At 36.7% G+C, this 16,641-nt stretch overlaps 1 protein-coding gene across 2 annotated transcripts in view; it reads left to right on the top strand.

The window, feature by feature from the left end:
- Positions 1 to 16,641, top strand: part of Alk (Anaplastic lymphoma kinase) — a 92,070-nt gene that overhangs the window by 25,893 nt on the left and 49,536 nt on the right. For both annotated transcript variants that reach the window (XM_089649666.1, XM_089649667.1), the window contains exons 2-6: positions 5,606 to 5,694; positions 7,460 to 7,578; positions 8,730 to 8,925; positions 9,403 to 9,484; positions 14,368 to 14,443. In XM_089649666.1, coding sequence (XP_089505792.1) covers positions 5,606 to 5,694; positions 7,460 to 7,578; positions 8,730 to 8,925; positions 9,403 to 9,484; positions 14,368 to 14,443 — 562 coding nt within the window. The remainder of the gene's footprint in view (positions 1 to 5,605; positions 5,695 to 7,459; positions 7,579 to 8,729; positions 8,926 to 9,402; positions 9,485 to 14,367; positions 14,444 to 16,641) is intronic.

Raw genomic sequence — 16,641 nt, 5'->3', positions numbered from 1 at the left:
TAATACCCACAAATACTCGGTATTAATTTCATTTATATTTTTATTTGTATTGTATGTTTGAAATTGAATGGAGAGTTTTAATGCTTCTAAGCTTCCTGTTCTGAGCTTCCCGCCTCAGAACAGAAATCTTCTAGCGAGGCGGGTTACATTCATATTCGTTATATTGATCTGTTATTGCAATAAACGACGGTTTCCGGCAATTAATAATGTAATGTAATGTTCATCATAAACGTCAAACTATTAATTTAATAGAAGTTAAATATTTCAATATATTTTATTTTTTTCACATTAATAACTAAATTATTCACAATATTATATTTGCCTATGGGTTACCTAGTTATTTTTATATTCCTATACGTATTCGTTTTAGTATACTTTGTTTCCCGATGAAGATACATTGTTTTTGAAAAATGTTAATGAATTTCATTAAATTGCGGTGTAAGCAAAGTGTAACGGACGTTGTTGGCCACATTATTTCTTTTTATCAAAATTTGTTTACATTTATAAAATGTGCCTACTCCACGCCACTGGCGAAATCCTCACTCCCCGCCACTGCTCATTTTGTACCCCGTTTCGGCCGAAACGGCCTGAAAACTCTGACTCCGAAAAGCATCGGTACCGCATCGCCCACCTACCTCTGCCGAGCAGTACGATGTTCAAATTTTCCTATGTACAAATTTACTAAGAAATAACAATTTATTAAATGTTGCAAATACCTATTTTTTTACTTGTACATCTCCTCGGCGGTAGTTAAATAAACACTATTTGCGATGTGCTACCACTGAGGAGATATTTAAAATGCTGTTTTTTAACATATTTGTGTAACCATTTTTTTACAATTATTTTTACTTTTTTGCCTCTACAAAAATCCAGGAACCTCGTAGCATAGTGAATCTTTTCTCTTTCTGAGCGCTATGTCACGGGGGGACCTGCGAAAAATACTAACATAACCATTTTTACAAATTTGATCGCTTCAAGATCATTTTTACACTTTTATTTACAAACTTTTCTTATTTTTTGTCGTATCTTGACAAACTAAAAATCTAGTTGTCAAGGTACACATTCTTATAACTGCTATGTAATAAAACTATGTAATGGTCATTCAGGCGAGCTTGAAAAATCTTTGCAAACTCCCAAATTTAAGCGTCTGCCTTCGGCTATACCACCGGCAAAATGAATATGCAACATTTTGCGGTGGCATATGTACGCGTTTCTGGCGCGGATAGAATCCCCACCATTTTTCTGCGGACAGCCAAATGTCGGCTGCGAGTCAAGCTTATTGCATATAAGCGGCAACACAAAAAATATGAAATCAGTTCAACTTTACCACCAAAACAAGCGTTTTATTATCAACGAGTGACTCCTGCCCACCAACTGCCTCACCTCGCCAAGTCTTCTGCTCCAAACCTTCTGGCGTTACCTCTTCAAGACCAGCCGGCCCTCCTCTGGAAAACCGCCAACGCCAGAAGCGAGCAGAGACGAAAGCACACCCAGTGCCCAACAATCACCAAGCACCTGGTGCGGGAGGCAGATTGTTCATAAATTTGTACCACTATCACCATCATCGGCCGTAAAGGAGCATTCTCATCGGTTGAAGACACGGTTTGGAACCGGCGCCCAAATTAACAGTCTTGTGCGGACTCCCGTCCAGTACACTGGTTATAAACATCTCATCATTAAACATAGCTTAATCCATTTCAGACAAGGTTTCAAATTATAAATTTGTTGAAATCACCAAAGTGATTCTAGTATCGTCCACAAATGTAAATGTAGAAGAAGGGTAAATGCAGGTAACTCCATTAATGGAGGACTGAACGCAGTTGGCGCTAACAACAAATTGTTCAAAGAAGCGAATTTAGCAGTCCACAATGGAGTGCTGGTACCTATCCTGATGTATGGAAGTGAGGCATGGAACTGACAGAGAAAGGATGAAAGTAGACTGAATGCTGTTGAAATGAGATCCCCGAGGCGTGTGTGTGGTAAAACCATGTATGATCGTGTGAGGAATGTGGAGATCCGCAAAGAGTGCAAGGCTGATGTACCTAAGCGTAATGAGTAAGATTGAGAAAGGGACGCTCAGATGGTTTGGGCATGTAGAGCGAATGAACGAAGAAAGGAGTGAAAGGAGGATATACAATGTAAATGTGAATGGTATAAGAAGTCAGGGAGGCCCGAGGAAGATAATGGCACGATCAAATGAAGCAGATCAATCGGGCCATGACAAGAGTCAGAACAATAGAAGACTATGTCCTCTCTGCCTACCTCTGCGGGAAAACGGCGTGATGGTTAGTTAAATGTAAATAAATCTCCGAAAGTTCTTTTCTGATTGCTTTGAAATTTTTACAAAATTGTTGCATTTGAATATGTGTGTTTTTATACAGGGTGTATCGGCACGTACCCGACAAACTTTAACCAGCTATTCCTTCCTCAGCACATTTGGACTAAAAAATCTTATGGGCACTTTGCTGTCCGGTAACGTTTTTTTTTAATAAAAAAATAATTAAACATATTTTCACCACATGTCACCACTGTTTTATCCTTTGTCAAAATTTGAAAGCAACATCGCAACTTAACTCGCGTGTCGCTGCGAACGAAGCCCGTATTACATAATCCAGTACCAGAAAATAAATATTTTATTTAACAATAATGATTATTCACATTTTTCGTATGCGAATCACTGATTGTCTTCTTGTATTGTACACATCAGTTTTATTTTTGTATCTAAATTGTTTCACCTCTGGAATGCTCTGGTTTCACCTCTTACGCGTTTCACGTATTAAATAGTCTAATTTTGAAACTAAGAAACTAATTAGTAGATTTCCTGAATTTATAATCGAAGTCCAATAATTCTGAGAACTTTTAAAAACAATTTTTTCCTCACTTAGGTACTTATCAATAATAATAATTGGATTATTTGAACAGCGCCGTTGTTTTTTAAATCACCGTAAGTGCTCTGTCAAAATGTTACTTGCTAGGCTATCCTACAACGTATATTTTTTAATAAATTTAGTTATTTACAACTTCGCGGAATGTGATTTATGAATATTATTGCTTATGTTAAAAGCCTTCCAGTGTGGTGAAAATATGTTTAATTATTTTTTTATTAAAAAAAACGTTACCGGACAGCAAAGTGCACATAAGATTTTTTACTCCAAATGTGCTAAGGAATAGCTGGTTAAAGTTTGTCGGGTTAGTGCCGATACACCCTGTATATATACAAACCTCTGTTGTTAGAGAGTTGTGTCGGCTTTTTATTGGTGAACTGGGTCACTGCTAACATGGCGTCGCAATTCGCAGCGAAGATTACATTCATATTTTAATTAATTATGTGCGAAAAATACAGTTAATAATTTGAAAACAGGATGTGATATTTCTTATCGATGTACATCGCGATTATTATCAGAATATTAATTATTTTTTGATGCTTGAATTCGTAGGCAGCTCTTGCTAAAATATATCTGAAATATTGTGGTTTTAGTTAGTACTCCTATTACACGTAGAAATATGAGTACGTCCTTTTGTATCAAGATTCTGTCAAAATGTGATTGTGGGTAGAATTTATAAAATAAAATATTTTGTGCCTATAAGTACTTTAAAATTAATCTACCTATCTCTGGCTGAATCCACAATCCGTTATGGAATCACTTCTTGGGGACATTCTTGTAAAACTAATATAAGTTATATCCAAACATTACAAAACTCCCTTACAAAATTATTAATCCATAAATATACCAATGCACACAGAAACGACACTAAATTAATATACAAGTCTCTGAATGTTTTACCTGTCAGAGGATTATTGTTTTATAATATTGTAAGTCAACATCTTATATTGTCTGATTCCTTGTATAGGGAAAGAGTTTTCCATAAACATAATACAAGATTCACCCAAAATGAAGGATTGGTGGTCCCGAAATTTGCCAATAAATACGGTGAAAGAACCCTAAACTTTGTACCCAGAATATTTAATAAACTACCAATGACAATTAAAAATATAAACGTTTTTACAGCCAAAGTCAAATATAATCTAAGGAAATGGCTATTAGATACTGAGGATTTATATTGATGTACTACTGAAGTGTTTTCACTACCTTGTTTTCTTAATTGGAATTCACATTCTAGGGAAATGGAAAATCGTTATATATTTGTATTACCTTATGTATATTAAAACCATAGAAGTACTTGTTGATTATATTCATTTGTTCATATTAAATTCATTTGTACTTGTGTTGTTATATGAGGCTTATACTGCTTCTTACATATTTAAATTTATACAATTCTGTAATTTAACCAACTTATCATTTTTTGTTAATTTATCATCAAAATTATACATACCTACATACTGTTTACCATTGTACCATGTTATTGCAAAAATGTTGTAATTATGTACCTGCTGACAAACTACATAAGTAGTTTAGCAGGTTTAAATGTTAATAAATAAAAATAAAAAATGATCATTTTCCTATAAAATATTAGTCTTTTAGAATATATCTGAACTCGCGTTCACGCAGGTGCCCTTTTTACAATAAATATAATGGACGAGATGCGAAACTATTATTATTTTGAAGAACACGTGTTTCGAGTTCCTGAAACATTCGTGCTTTGACAGTTTGTTAAATCATTTGTTGCAGGCTTTCAGTCCCATTTTTAACAGGAAAATGAATAATTTAAACAGATTTTTAATAAACTAACAATATTTCATATTATCAAGTTTTTTTAGTGTTGTTTTAGTTCTTGTCCGAGCGTGGCGGGTTCAATCAATACCTCCTAGATCCATGTCTCAGGGGTATAGGTTTAATCCTCTGTTACCTAAGTCCTCCATCATTGCACAAGTATCATTTTACTACTATGATCGTGGTTGTAGGATGAATAGTGATACCTTCGGTGTGCTCAGTCGGAATCTAAACGTTGTTTGAAATGGCTTTATTCGTGATTGGCGACAAGATCTTAATAGCCAGGTAACTCCCAACCTTTCTCTACCTCAGCATCACAACACACCCCGATTGGGGATGTCATATTATCACTGGCTTTAGACGGTTGGAAGCGGTTGGGACTCTTGTGCGGGAACTTTACTGTATTTTTACACTGTTTATTCATTGCATATTCTGAGAAAACTTACTGATATGAAATATTGTAAATTCATTAAAAATCCTGTCAAATTATTCATTTTCCTGTTAAAACTGTTAGATTATTCATCAAATTTCAACGTTCATTTTCAAGTTCTGTGAAAGAGTTTTTAAAGTTCTGTTTTTATTTCAGATCTGTCAAGCAACTAGCCTATAATGATATGATAACAAAACTTGAATAGAACTTTCACAAAACCCGACAATGAACATTGAAATTTGATGAATTGTTAAAATTCTCCGAAACAGATTCACATCTCGTCCATTATATTTACCCGGGCAAGGGTACTTGCGTGAGCACGCGTTCAGATATATTCTGAATGACTAATATTTTATTGGGAAGTGATCATGCAGTCATTTTTCTCCGTGAGCATAATATCATTTCGTTTAGTTTTTTTACACCAATTGACGAATATTTTGCAATGAATTGAGTCAATCTTACTAAATTACGCAAGTAATTGATTTGTAATATTTGTTTTCAGGCCATTTCCTGTACTTGGCCGTCGGTCCTACCACCGAGGTGATGACCATCGCCAGCCCGGAGTACTATGGCATCATGGAGAAGTGTCGGGTAAGTCAATAGTCCTTTCTTCATCATTGTCATTTTGTAGTGATTTATTTTTGAGGTATTATGCCGTGTTGCGCTACCTCCTTCTTTAGCCAACGTTTCGGACAGCATTGCAGTGTCCATCATCAGGGCAGATGTGTAAGGATTGCTTATAAAAAAATGAATTAGCACAAAACGGCATAATACCCCAAAAATAAATCACTATAATATCTTTGGTCGTGAAAATCTCAAATTATACATATTGTTTCATAAGGATCATTTTATTTAATCTGGATCTTTTTGGTTTTTTGGGATCATTTTATTTAATCTGGACCGTTGTGGTTCATATGGATCATTTAATTGAATCTGGATCTTTTTAGTTCATTTCGATCATAGTATTTCAAATGGATCTTTTTGGTTCATTTGGATCATTTTATTTAATCTGGATCTTTTTGGTTCATTTGCATCAAATTATTTAATCTGTGTATTTTTGGTTCATTTCGATCATAGTATTTCATCTGGTTGGTTCATTTGGATCATTTCATTTAATCTGGATCTTTTCGGTTCATATGGACCATTTTATTAAATCTAGATCTTTTTGGTTCATTTGGATAATTTTATTTAATCTGGATATTTTTGGTTCATTTTATTTAATCTGGATCTTTTCGGTTCATATGGATCATTTTATTTAATCTAGATCATTTTGGTTCATTTGGATCATTTTTTTTAATCTGGATCTTTTTGGTTCATTTGGATCATTTTTTTTTTAATGTGGATCTTTTTGGTTCATTTGGATCATTTTATTTTATTTGGATCATTTTTGTTCATTGGGAGCATTTTGGTTCATTGGTATGATTATGTTATTTATGATCTTTTTTGCATTTCGGAATTGTTTAGTATCATTTTGGATTTTTCTTGATAATTCTAGAACATCCTTAATCAATGGTTATAATCATTCAAATCATATTATTATTAAAAAATTTCACGTCCGCGCCTTTATAGTGTAAAACCTGCGATTTATATTACGCTCATGTTATGCAGCTTGCAGAAAAATACAGTTCAGGCGCTACCCGGCAGTTTGAACTGATGGGGCTGACACTTGAGCTATACTCTCGCGACTTGGCCTATTACAGCATATCACTCCCAATGGGAAAGTATGGCCAGCGATATACTGAATAAGCCAAGCCACGAGAATATAGCGTGGTCTGACACAAGCATGAAAGAACTACCTGCATTAGATTAGTACGAACGTAGATGCTATGTGTTTTGCCTAACAACCAGGCGCACTTTCTTCGTTTTAAAATTAGATAAAAAAATATTATTTCAGCCGCTTTTAAATACTTATAAAATCACTATTTTCTAATCGGTTGCTTTTCATCTGCTATGTAAAACAATGTTACTGTGCAAACAGTATTGAGAATGGCGATGATTGCAAAGGCAATAATAGTAGTGACCAGGGAATTGTTGGTAGTTGACGACAGTGGAAAATTTCTAGCAGTTTTATCTCCGGGTTTTCTCAAAAACTCTCTTATTAAATAAAATTCCGGCTTAACAAAACACTTGGACTTTTGATGTGATAGATTGATAATGGGCTCTGTTATCTTACTTAGTAGGCAGTTGGAATAATCTAGACTCCAACCTTGAGTTTTCTACTTGGTTTATTACTCTGTCTCTACAATACTCAACTGTTAAACCTCATCCAATAGTCTAATATCTAGTGCCATCTATGGGTGAGCTTTTACACTTATATTAAGGATATTACAATGACTAATGACTGTCCTGATTCTAGGTGGAGGTGTGGCTGCATCAGCACAACATGCAGAACGCCAGCTTCAAGGTGGTGACGGAACCATCTGACGGAACCCCGCCCTGGGTGCTCAGCGAGATTCAGGGAAATGATTACGAAAGGTACGTCTATAATAGTTTTAGTTTAAATATAGATGAGATGGGATGAAGCCAGAGTCAAGCTAGAAGTCCCTTAGAAACTGGGCGTACCGTACAGTGTACAGGGACCGCAGATACTGCAGATAGTACAGTACTGCTGACCTTGTACAAATCGCTAGTACACCCCACTATTGAATTTGACAAACACCTCTGGTGTGGAGTCCCAAAATAGTTAAACAAATAGTTGACTCTGTGCAGAAAAGGGCGGTCCAATTGATACATTCCTATCTTAACTGATAAATCGCAATCTTTTGAGTGCAGGCGTCCGTTGGAAACGTTGTCCTTGTTGATTCCTGATTGATTGATTGATTGTTGATTCCTGATTGATTCCTTCGGCACCGGCGCGTATACGGGAACTCGAAGGCGAATCAAGAGTGGACTGTAAAATATTAATTGTGCTGTAAAATACTGACTGTAAAATAGTAACTTTGAAGTTGACACAACTATGGTTGGCGATGGTGAACATGAAGTATGGAAGGAATCCGACTTACCCCTTTTATGTTCTTCAAAGATGATGATGGTATGATTTCACTCACAGGAGATATGATAACATCCAGGTTGGATACGAAACACACTGAGGGAACCGAATATGTTCACTGCACAGGCCTTCTACCCTGAGTTGATATCAATAACAGCACTGATAACAATAGATGTTCATCAAACAGGCTCCATAATAATACTGGTTTGACAGTCATTTTTACTGTTGTAAAATGTCACACACACACGTGGGTATAGTCAGATAATAATAGGTACTTGTAGGTAAAAATAGAATGGGAAATGCAAGGACAATGTTAAAGGAAGATTAATATTTGCGTCAACACCACATGTGTACACGGTTGTTTGTCACAGGAAAACGGATTGACGATTTGCAGGCCTCTTCCTTTTCTCCCTCATACAACATGGGTCTCTTTAACACTTCAGAGAGCATTGATTACAAAAATTGTCAGAATTCTCTAAACAGTGAAAGTGGTCAAAACTAAGTGTAGATAATTTTAAATTAAAATGGTGCCACAAAATAATCATAATTGTATATTTTGTCTATCACCGTTTTAGTGAAAGATCAACTCATGCTCTTTGAAGCTGTGTTTGAAGAAGTAATCAATTTATTTTCACAGGTGGACCAAGCACTACTTCCCCGTAGGCAGGGTGCAGCGCGGCTTCCAGATAGTCTTGGAGGTGGTCCCCGGCGCGCTGGGGGTAACCAGGAGTGGCCATATCGCCGTGGACAACCTGAAGATGGCCGGGTGCTTCGCAGAGCTAGCTACTGTAGACCAGTGCTCGGCCAGGCAGCTCAAGTGTCTGGCTAATAAGGTAAGAATTTCTATATCCTTAACCTAACCAATGTAGTCCAGTTTAACAGTTCTCCAACTCGTCGTGGGAGGAGATTATAAATAAATGGTTCTTTGTGATAAATCAGGGATTAATCAATACTTTGCGTATTACAATGGTGACTCGATAGTCGACCTAACTAGAAGCTGACTAATTGAGATCTGAGAACAGAAAGTTTGTCTGGGAGCATTCTCACTGGCCCTGGCGACTACTGGCCACTGCTGCCATCTTACGGACTTCCACGCAAGCTCTATGCACTGCCCTCTATGAGTGCATCTGTGAAGCTCTTACTTCCCAACAAACATCTTACCTTGTATCAAATGCGTTTGCAGGATTCTTTGCTGAAAAATATGTCAATCGGGGTAAAAATTTGCAAAAACTGATAAAAAGGAAATAGAACGTCTTTTATGAGTCCGTATCAGTTTTGCCCAATTCTAATTCGAGAATTTTTTTTCTCAGGTTCCAGCTTGCATTAATTCTTCAAGAGTTTGTGATATTCTTGAGGATTGCGACCAAGGGGAAGATGAACGCCAAGATTGTGGTAAGTGTCAATTGTCCTTACATTATAAAACTTGCTATTCAAGAGCTTGATTGGTAGGGTACTCCACAACTACCACCTTCTCCTAACCTTTTCTCATCAGATTATTGAATTTTAGACTCTAAATCCAACAATATTCATAGAATCTCCTTTAATTAGATGCTGCTTATCAAAATTGGATAGAACAAAGATTGAATTATATTAAATCATGAAATGGAAAAAAAAAATGGCATGAACAGGGGGAGAAAATTTTAATATTTCTCTCTCTAAAAGATATAGCGTATTGGGAATATCCAGAATATTTTGTTTTTTTTCTTAGCTCTAGTATTTTTATGTTTGCAGTGGAGTATTAAATTATGTTTTTTTACGACTTTATGTATTTCGTTTACTTAACTTTTGCCTTATGGTACGGTGGTACAAAAGTCCGCTTGTCTCGGTGCTGTAAACTGCTATAAACCATGTAGGGCCTTACTAATAAACATGTTTTAAATTTTACACAACTGATAAGAATTATTATTTATTTATCTACTAGCTGTACCCCGCCACGCGTTGCTGTGGCTCAGTCTGTCTGTGCAGATAAAGAAACAATAGCGTGTGTTGTTTTTACGTCCAAAAGATGGCGCTGTTTAAAAAAGAGCATGTTTTTACCTGTCATAGGTGACATAATAGCAAATTAAAAAATAATAAATTATTATTGAGGTAAGTTATTATAGCCTTCCTGTAACAATATTCAGTGCAGTTGAACACTTCTACTATTTCTGCAAAAGTGTTGCAAACTGTATAGTTGTATAGATGAGTCCTGATATTGTTGTTGTTGCAATTAAAAATAATTTTGGATCCAATGGTACTAGTTGGTATATGGAAGGTAATTAGACTGAGTAAATCAGGGCTGTCTATACTACCAATAACAAATATTGAAATAAAAGTCGAGTTGGAAACAAGTCTTCTATCTGATATCCATATTAATTAACAAACTAACTATCACGCCGTTAACCCGCAGGGGAAGGCAGAGAGGAAGTACCGCCAAACACACTCCTTGCCTCATTCACATTCATATATCATCTCATACATACTCTTATATTATTCTGACTCTTGACATGGCCCGACTCGAGTATCTGATTCACTTGATCGTGCCATGTCTTCCTCGGGCGTCCCCCATTTCTGTTACCATTCAAATTTGGGTCATATATTCCCGTTTCACTCCTTTCTTAGCTCATTTGCATCAGCCTTGCATTCTTTGCGGATCTCCACATTTCTCACACGATCATACATAGTTTTACCACACATACGCCTCAGGGATTTCATTTCTACAGCATTCAATCTACATTAATCATATTGTGAACTGTTTTGTTTATTGTTAAGGCGATGCCATACGTAGTAATGCAAAATCATGTGTTTTTGGTTTGAAAATTTGGTCGCCTTGAATTGTTTCAGATGCTTTAATTAAATACTGCGAGTAGAATATACATCTTGGCCTTTGAAATAATCGAGAATTTTTTAGATAAGTCTTTTTATAAGCCCAGAAAAAAATAATGTAAAGGCCTATGAAAACTGCTTTAAAGTTCAAAATCTCCTACTTACGAAACCATTTTCGGTTATCATTTTATTGTATAATGTGGCAAATTAAGTTATTTATAAAATGATCGGAAAAAAATTATATATTGATGGTGCTGCCACACGCAAAGCTCACATCAACAGATAATATAAAGCACAATAGCGCTCGCCATACAATCCCATACAGACCCGACACACGTAAAAAGATAACGCGCTATAAGTGTGGTTCTGAACTTCGCTAACCGAATTTATTTTACGTAACCGCTCCCGACGCGATATTTGAAAAGTTATGCGTCCCCCTCTCCGCCGTAAAAAGGAGAGGGGGTCATTTTAATTACGGAGCTACCAACTAAGTTCCGTGTTCCCTTTGACAGCCATGACATAAGCAGCCTAATAATGCATTTCTTATTTATTATGTTAGCTCATATCGTCTCATGTGTGCTAGTACATTTAGAAACATAAAAAAAAAACTTTATTTGGCAAACATACTTAACATATATTTAAAATATAAATATAATCATGTGGGATGATGAGATTAAAGCACTGGTCTCAGAGAAGAAGAAAGCATGGTTATGTCTGATTGCGGCTGGCAGTGCTTCCAGCGAAGAGAAGTATCGAGCGAAAGAAGTATATAAGGAATGTAAGAAAAAAGTAAGAGTTGGAGTGAACGAACGAAAGAAACGCCTGGAAGAGGAAGAAGGAATGAAAATGACAAACCATTTCCAAGAAAACATTAAGTTGTTTTGGAAAGAAGTCAAAAGGTCCCGGAGTGGCCCAGAAAACGGAAGCATGAAAGTGATAAAATCAAAAGATGGAAAAATGTTGACGAATGAGGAAAAAATAAAAGAGAGATGGATGAATTATTTCGAGGAAGTCTTCGAAAGCGAAGTGAGTGACAGTGACTCCAGCGGTGAATCAGATATGAATGACGATGGAGTGAATGTTACCGAAATTAGCATGGATGAGATAGAAAGTTCGATTAAATGTATGAAGAATGGTAAGGCTGTCGGGTTTGACAATAATGCTGCTGAATATTTTAAAGGAGGTAGCCGTATAATTCTCACATGGTTGTGCAATCTTTTTAACCAATGTTTAAAGGAAGGTTATACGCCTTTAGACTGGAGAAGGGCTGTGATTATGCCATTATACAAAGGTAAAGGGTCACGTATGGAATGTGGGAATCATAGGGCTATTAGCCTGCTAAGTTCAGTTGGCAAGCTGTATGGTAGAATTTTGATTGAAAGAGTAAGAAAGGAAACAAAAGATAAAATATGGGATGTGCAAGGTGCTTTTATGAGTGGAAGGGGGTGCATGGACCAGATCTTCTCATTGCGTATGCTCACTGAGAAGTTTCTGGCAAAAAACCAGAAACTTTTCTGTGCCTTTGTAGATCTACAAAAAGCATACGACCGAGTCGACAGGAAAAAGCTATGGAAGGTGTTGTCCAAGTATGGAGTGAATACATATCTGACTCAGGCAATCGCGTCTCTGTATGAGGGAAGCGTTGCATGTGTTAGGGTAAACGGTGGTTTTACGGGGTGGTTTGATATCACAAAAGGTGTTAAACAAGGCTGCGTAATGTCACCGTGGTTATTCAATCTATACATGGATAATTGTATGCAAGAATTAAAAGAGGTGGGATTGGGCGCGAATTTGATTAATTTGAAAGTATGTTGCCTGTTGTATGCTGATGATGCGGTGCTGATTGCTAATAGTATAGAAGATCTACAGTCTCTCGTGTCTAGGATGAACGAAGTATGCATGAAGAATGAGTTAATGATGAATGTAAGTAAGTCTAAAGTAATGGTGTTTGAAAGAGAGAGTACGAAAACAGTGTGCAATATAATTGTGAATGAGGAATACTTGGAGCAGGTGGATGAGTTTGTGTATTTAGGAAGTATGTTTACGAGAGATGGGAAGGCTGACAGAGATATTGAAAGAAGGGTAAATGCAGGTAATTCCGTTAATGGAGGACTGAACGCCGTTGGCGCTAACAAAAAACTGTCCAAAGAAGCGAAGTTAGCAGTCCACAACGGAGTGCTGGTACCTACCTTGATGTATGGAAGTGAGGCATGGAACTGGCAAAGAAAGGATGAAAGTAGATTGAATGCTGTTGAAATGAGATCTCTGAGGCGTATGTGTGGTAAAACCATGTTTGATCGTGTGAGGAATGTGGAGATCCGCAAAGAGTGCAAGGCTGATGTAAGCGTAATGAGTAAGATTAAGAAAGGGACGCTTAGATGGTTTGGGCATGTAGAGCGAATGAGCGAAGATAGGAGTGTAAGGAGGATATATGATGCAAATGCGAATGGTAGCAGAAGTCGGGGACGCCCGAGGAAGACATGGCACGATCAAGTGAATCAGATACTAGAGTCGGGCCATGTCAAGAGTCAGAATAATAGAAGAGTATGTATGAGACGATGTATGAATGTGAATGAGGCAAGAAGTGTGTGCCAAGACCGAGTTGTTTGGCGGTCCGTCCTCTCTGCCTACCCCTGCGGGGAAACGGCGTGATGGTTAGTTAGTTAGTTAGTTAGTTGAATTTGAAGTAAACAAATTTTCGCCCTTTCAAAGTTAATCATATTTTTAATCTCAGTATGTTTATATGGTAATATCATTCGGTTTTTTGATAAAAGTTGGACGGCTTGGACGAAAGTTTATTTTACAATAATTTATTATATGTCGCTTTCGTCGATCGGCGTGCGAACTGTGAATTTCCTGATTCGACGGAGAGGTTATGTCAGGTTATGTGAAAATGCGCTATTTACGCGCAGATTGTTTAAAATCTAAAAAGTTTATAAATAGCATTTATAATTATATAGTTGGCGGCATCATCATCTGAGGATGAGCTGTCCAACAGATCCAGCAATAGGCGACAAGTATCATCCATTTCGAAAACGTGCTCAAGCTGTCAGTAAGTAAAGTTGTCACTTTGACAGATGAAATTATGTTCCTCGGCCGCTCTCGAATTCAACTGACCCCCTCTCCTACCATAGGAAGAAATATTTGATAGCGTCGTGTGTCGGTAGAAAAGATGATGCGCTGTACATTAACTTTTGATGTGAGCTTTGCGTGTGGCAGCAGCATTATGCCTGAACATCCACAAAATAAAATAAAAGGCACTTTTTGGCCATGTTTTTTTCTTGCACAAATCAAAACAGGCGGATGGTGTTAAGCGGGAATTTAAACCTTATCGCCATCTACGTAAGGGTTATTATTGATAGCGGCTCAATTTAAAATATTACAAGACGTAGTGCATCGCCTTAAGGGGGTTAGAGTTATGCAATTTTTTTAAATACAGTTATATTAAAGTATGTCCTATTTTGTTGCAGACAAAATGCCATCTGGTTCCCGGTGCTCTTTTGAAGATGGTTGGTGCGGATGGTCCAACACTCGTCCTCCGCGAGAGTAAGTTATTCTCCGTAAATTATTATAATAAATAAATATGTACGTACATTTTAAACGGTATGATTATTTCGTTAAGTCATCATCTGCATGTATATTATATTTACCTTGGAAACATTTTGACACACCCAGAAAACATTGAATTATTTGGAATTTATTTTGAAGGTCATAATCATCAATGTATCATTTAATCATTGAAAAAGAAAATAATATTAATAAATAACGAAACATGAAACAGAAAAAATAAAAAAAAGTCGCAACTGGGGATCGAAACCAGGATATCTGTGTTACCAGGATAATGTCTTTAATCACTCAGCCATTAAGACCCGATATTTTACGTATTTTATATCATCACTTTTGGCTCTACAACCCCTGGTGGGTCTTGGCCTCCTCAAGAGTCTTCCTCCACTCATCTCGGTCCCGCACCAGCTCTCTCCAGTTTCGAAGCTCCAAGGCAGACAAATCTTTGAGGACGTTGTCGCTCCATCTTAACCTTGGCCTTCCCAGGCTCCTTCTCCCTATCGGTCTTGAGCTCAGCAGGGACTTTGGTTCTTGATGCTCGGTCATTCTCTCCACATGACCTAGCCACCGAAGTCTTCCCAGTTTTATGAACTTTGTGACGTTTAGCTCCTTAAACAGAGTATAGAGCTCATTGTTATAACGTCTGCGCCAAAGTCCATTTTCTAGAACCGGTCCAAAGATACGCCTCAAAATTTTCCTTTCAAAAACGTTCAGTGCTCGCTCATTCGTATTTTATGTACTATTTTTTTTTATTTAACGGCAATATAAAGTAAAGTAAAAAAGATCCAATATTAAGTAAAATAAAGATATAAAGTGATGTAGTTTGTTCTCAGTCCTCCTCACTAGGTATTCCTGTTCCGAGGCGGACTGTAGTTTGTTGTATTTGTGTTGATCGTGATTTCCTCATCTTCTAATTTGTTGGTTCCCACAAAATATTAAATAAATTAAGCAAAAAGTATTTACGTTTGTTGTCTGTAGGTTGCGTTGGGGTTACTTCATAAATTTAATGATTTCCTCATCTTCATGTTTAGTTAGCCATAATTTGATGTCTTTTTTAAATTTTTCTGTATCCATGGTGTTTTTAATTTCAATAGGAAGGGCATTATATAATTTTATAGCATGGAAATAGTGGTTTTTCTGGCCGAAAGATGTATTTAATTTAGGAATGTTTAGTAGATTTGAGGATTTCGTCCTTGTAGTGTAGGTGTGTTGTTCAGCAAGGTACTCATAGTTTTTCACCCGATGAACCTGGGCACCCCTGATAAATCGGTAAATGTAGCAAGCCACTTGGGGTGACCTAAGGCAGTGGTGTTGGTTATCTAATAAAAGGTTCCCGGGGCAGCGGTACCCAAAACCGCCTCTCAAATTGAAAATTACTCTATGTTTGCTTCACTCAAATGTAAATTTTTAACCTCGATACAGGCTTAGGCCTATTGAGGTTGATTTTTATGAAAAAAATGTGATTTATTTATATATTTTTATATAAATATAAATTACAAACAATACATAACAAAATGAACCTTTGTCTGTCCAACTGGGAAGGATTCCCGTTTCCGGACAGCCAAATTGTGTATTTAGTACATAATATTCTTACAATGGAATGGCGATGCTGTTAAAACAAATTTTGAGAACATTGTTGATTGCATTCGAAGTGACAGGATGGTTTCTTTATCCTTGAAAGAATCGCAAACATGTAATTTATTACCAGAGTCAATTTGGATAACATTAGTAATTGCATTCAGAACAGATGAATGGTTTCTTTCGGGATATCACAAGTCTGAGATTCTTTCCAGGGCATTTTGGAGAACATTTACAAATGAATAGTTAGAATTTGTATGTAGCATTACTTTATGTTTGTGATAACTCTATGTTTGCTTCACTCAAATGTAAATTGTTAACCTCGATACAGGCTTAGTCCTAGTTAGGTTGATTTTTATGTGAAAAACGTGATTTATGTATAGTGAGATGCAATAAATAATGTTTTCAAAATATCTCTGATTCTTGAAACACCTCTCGGTTCGCCGTGTTTTGGTACCCACCATGGAAGGGCAACCACATACACTACCGACACCTGTCAGAAAACTCCATAAATGCTACGATCTATCTACACTAGCGACATCTATGTCTCGTAACTCGAACTATCACACTTATTACTACATAATGTGTATCAATACAATATT

Source organism: Hesperophylax consimilis, chromosome 30 (assembly GCF_061612785.1).
Source record: "Hesperophylax consimilis isolate HC1 chromosome 30, BYU_Hcon_1.0, whole genome shotgun sequence".
NCBI classification, from domain to species: domain Eukaryota; kingdom Metazoa; phylum Arthropoda; class Insecta; order Trichoptera; family Limnephilidae; genus Hesperophylax; species Hesperophylax consimilis.
This window is presented reverse-complemented; position numbering and strand designations above follow the sequence as displayed.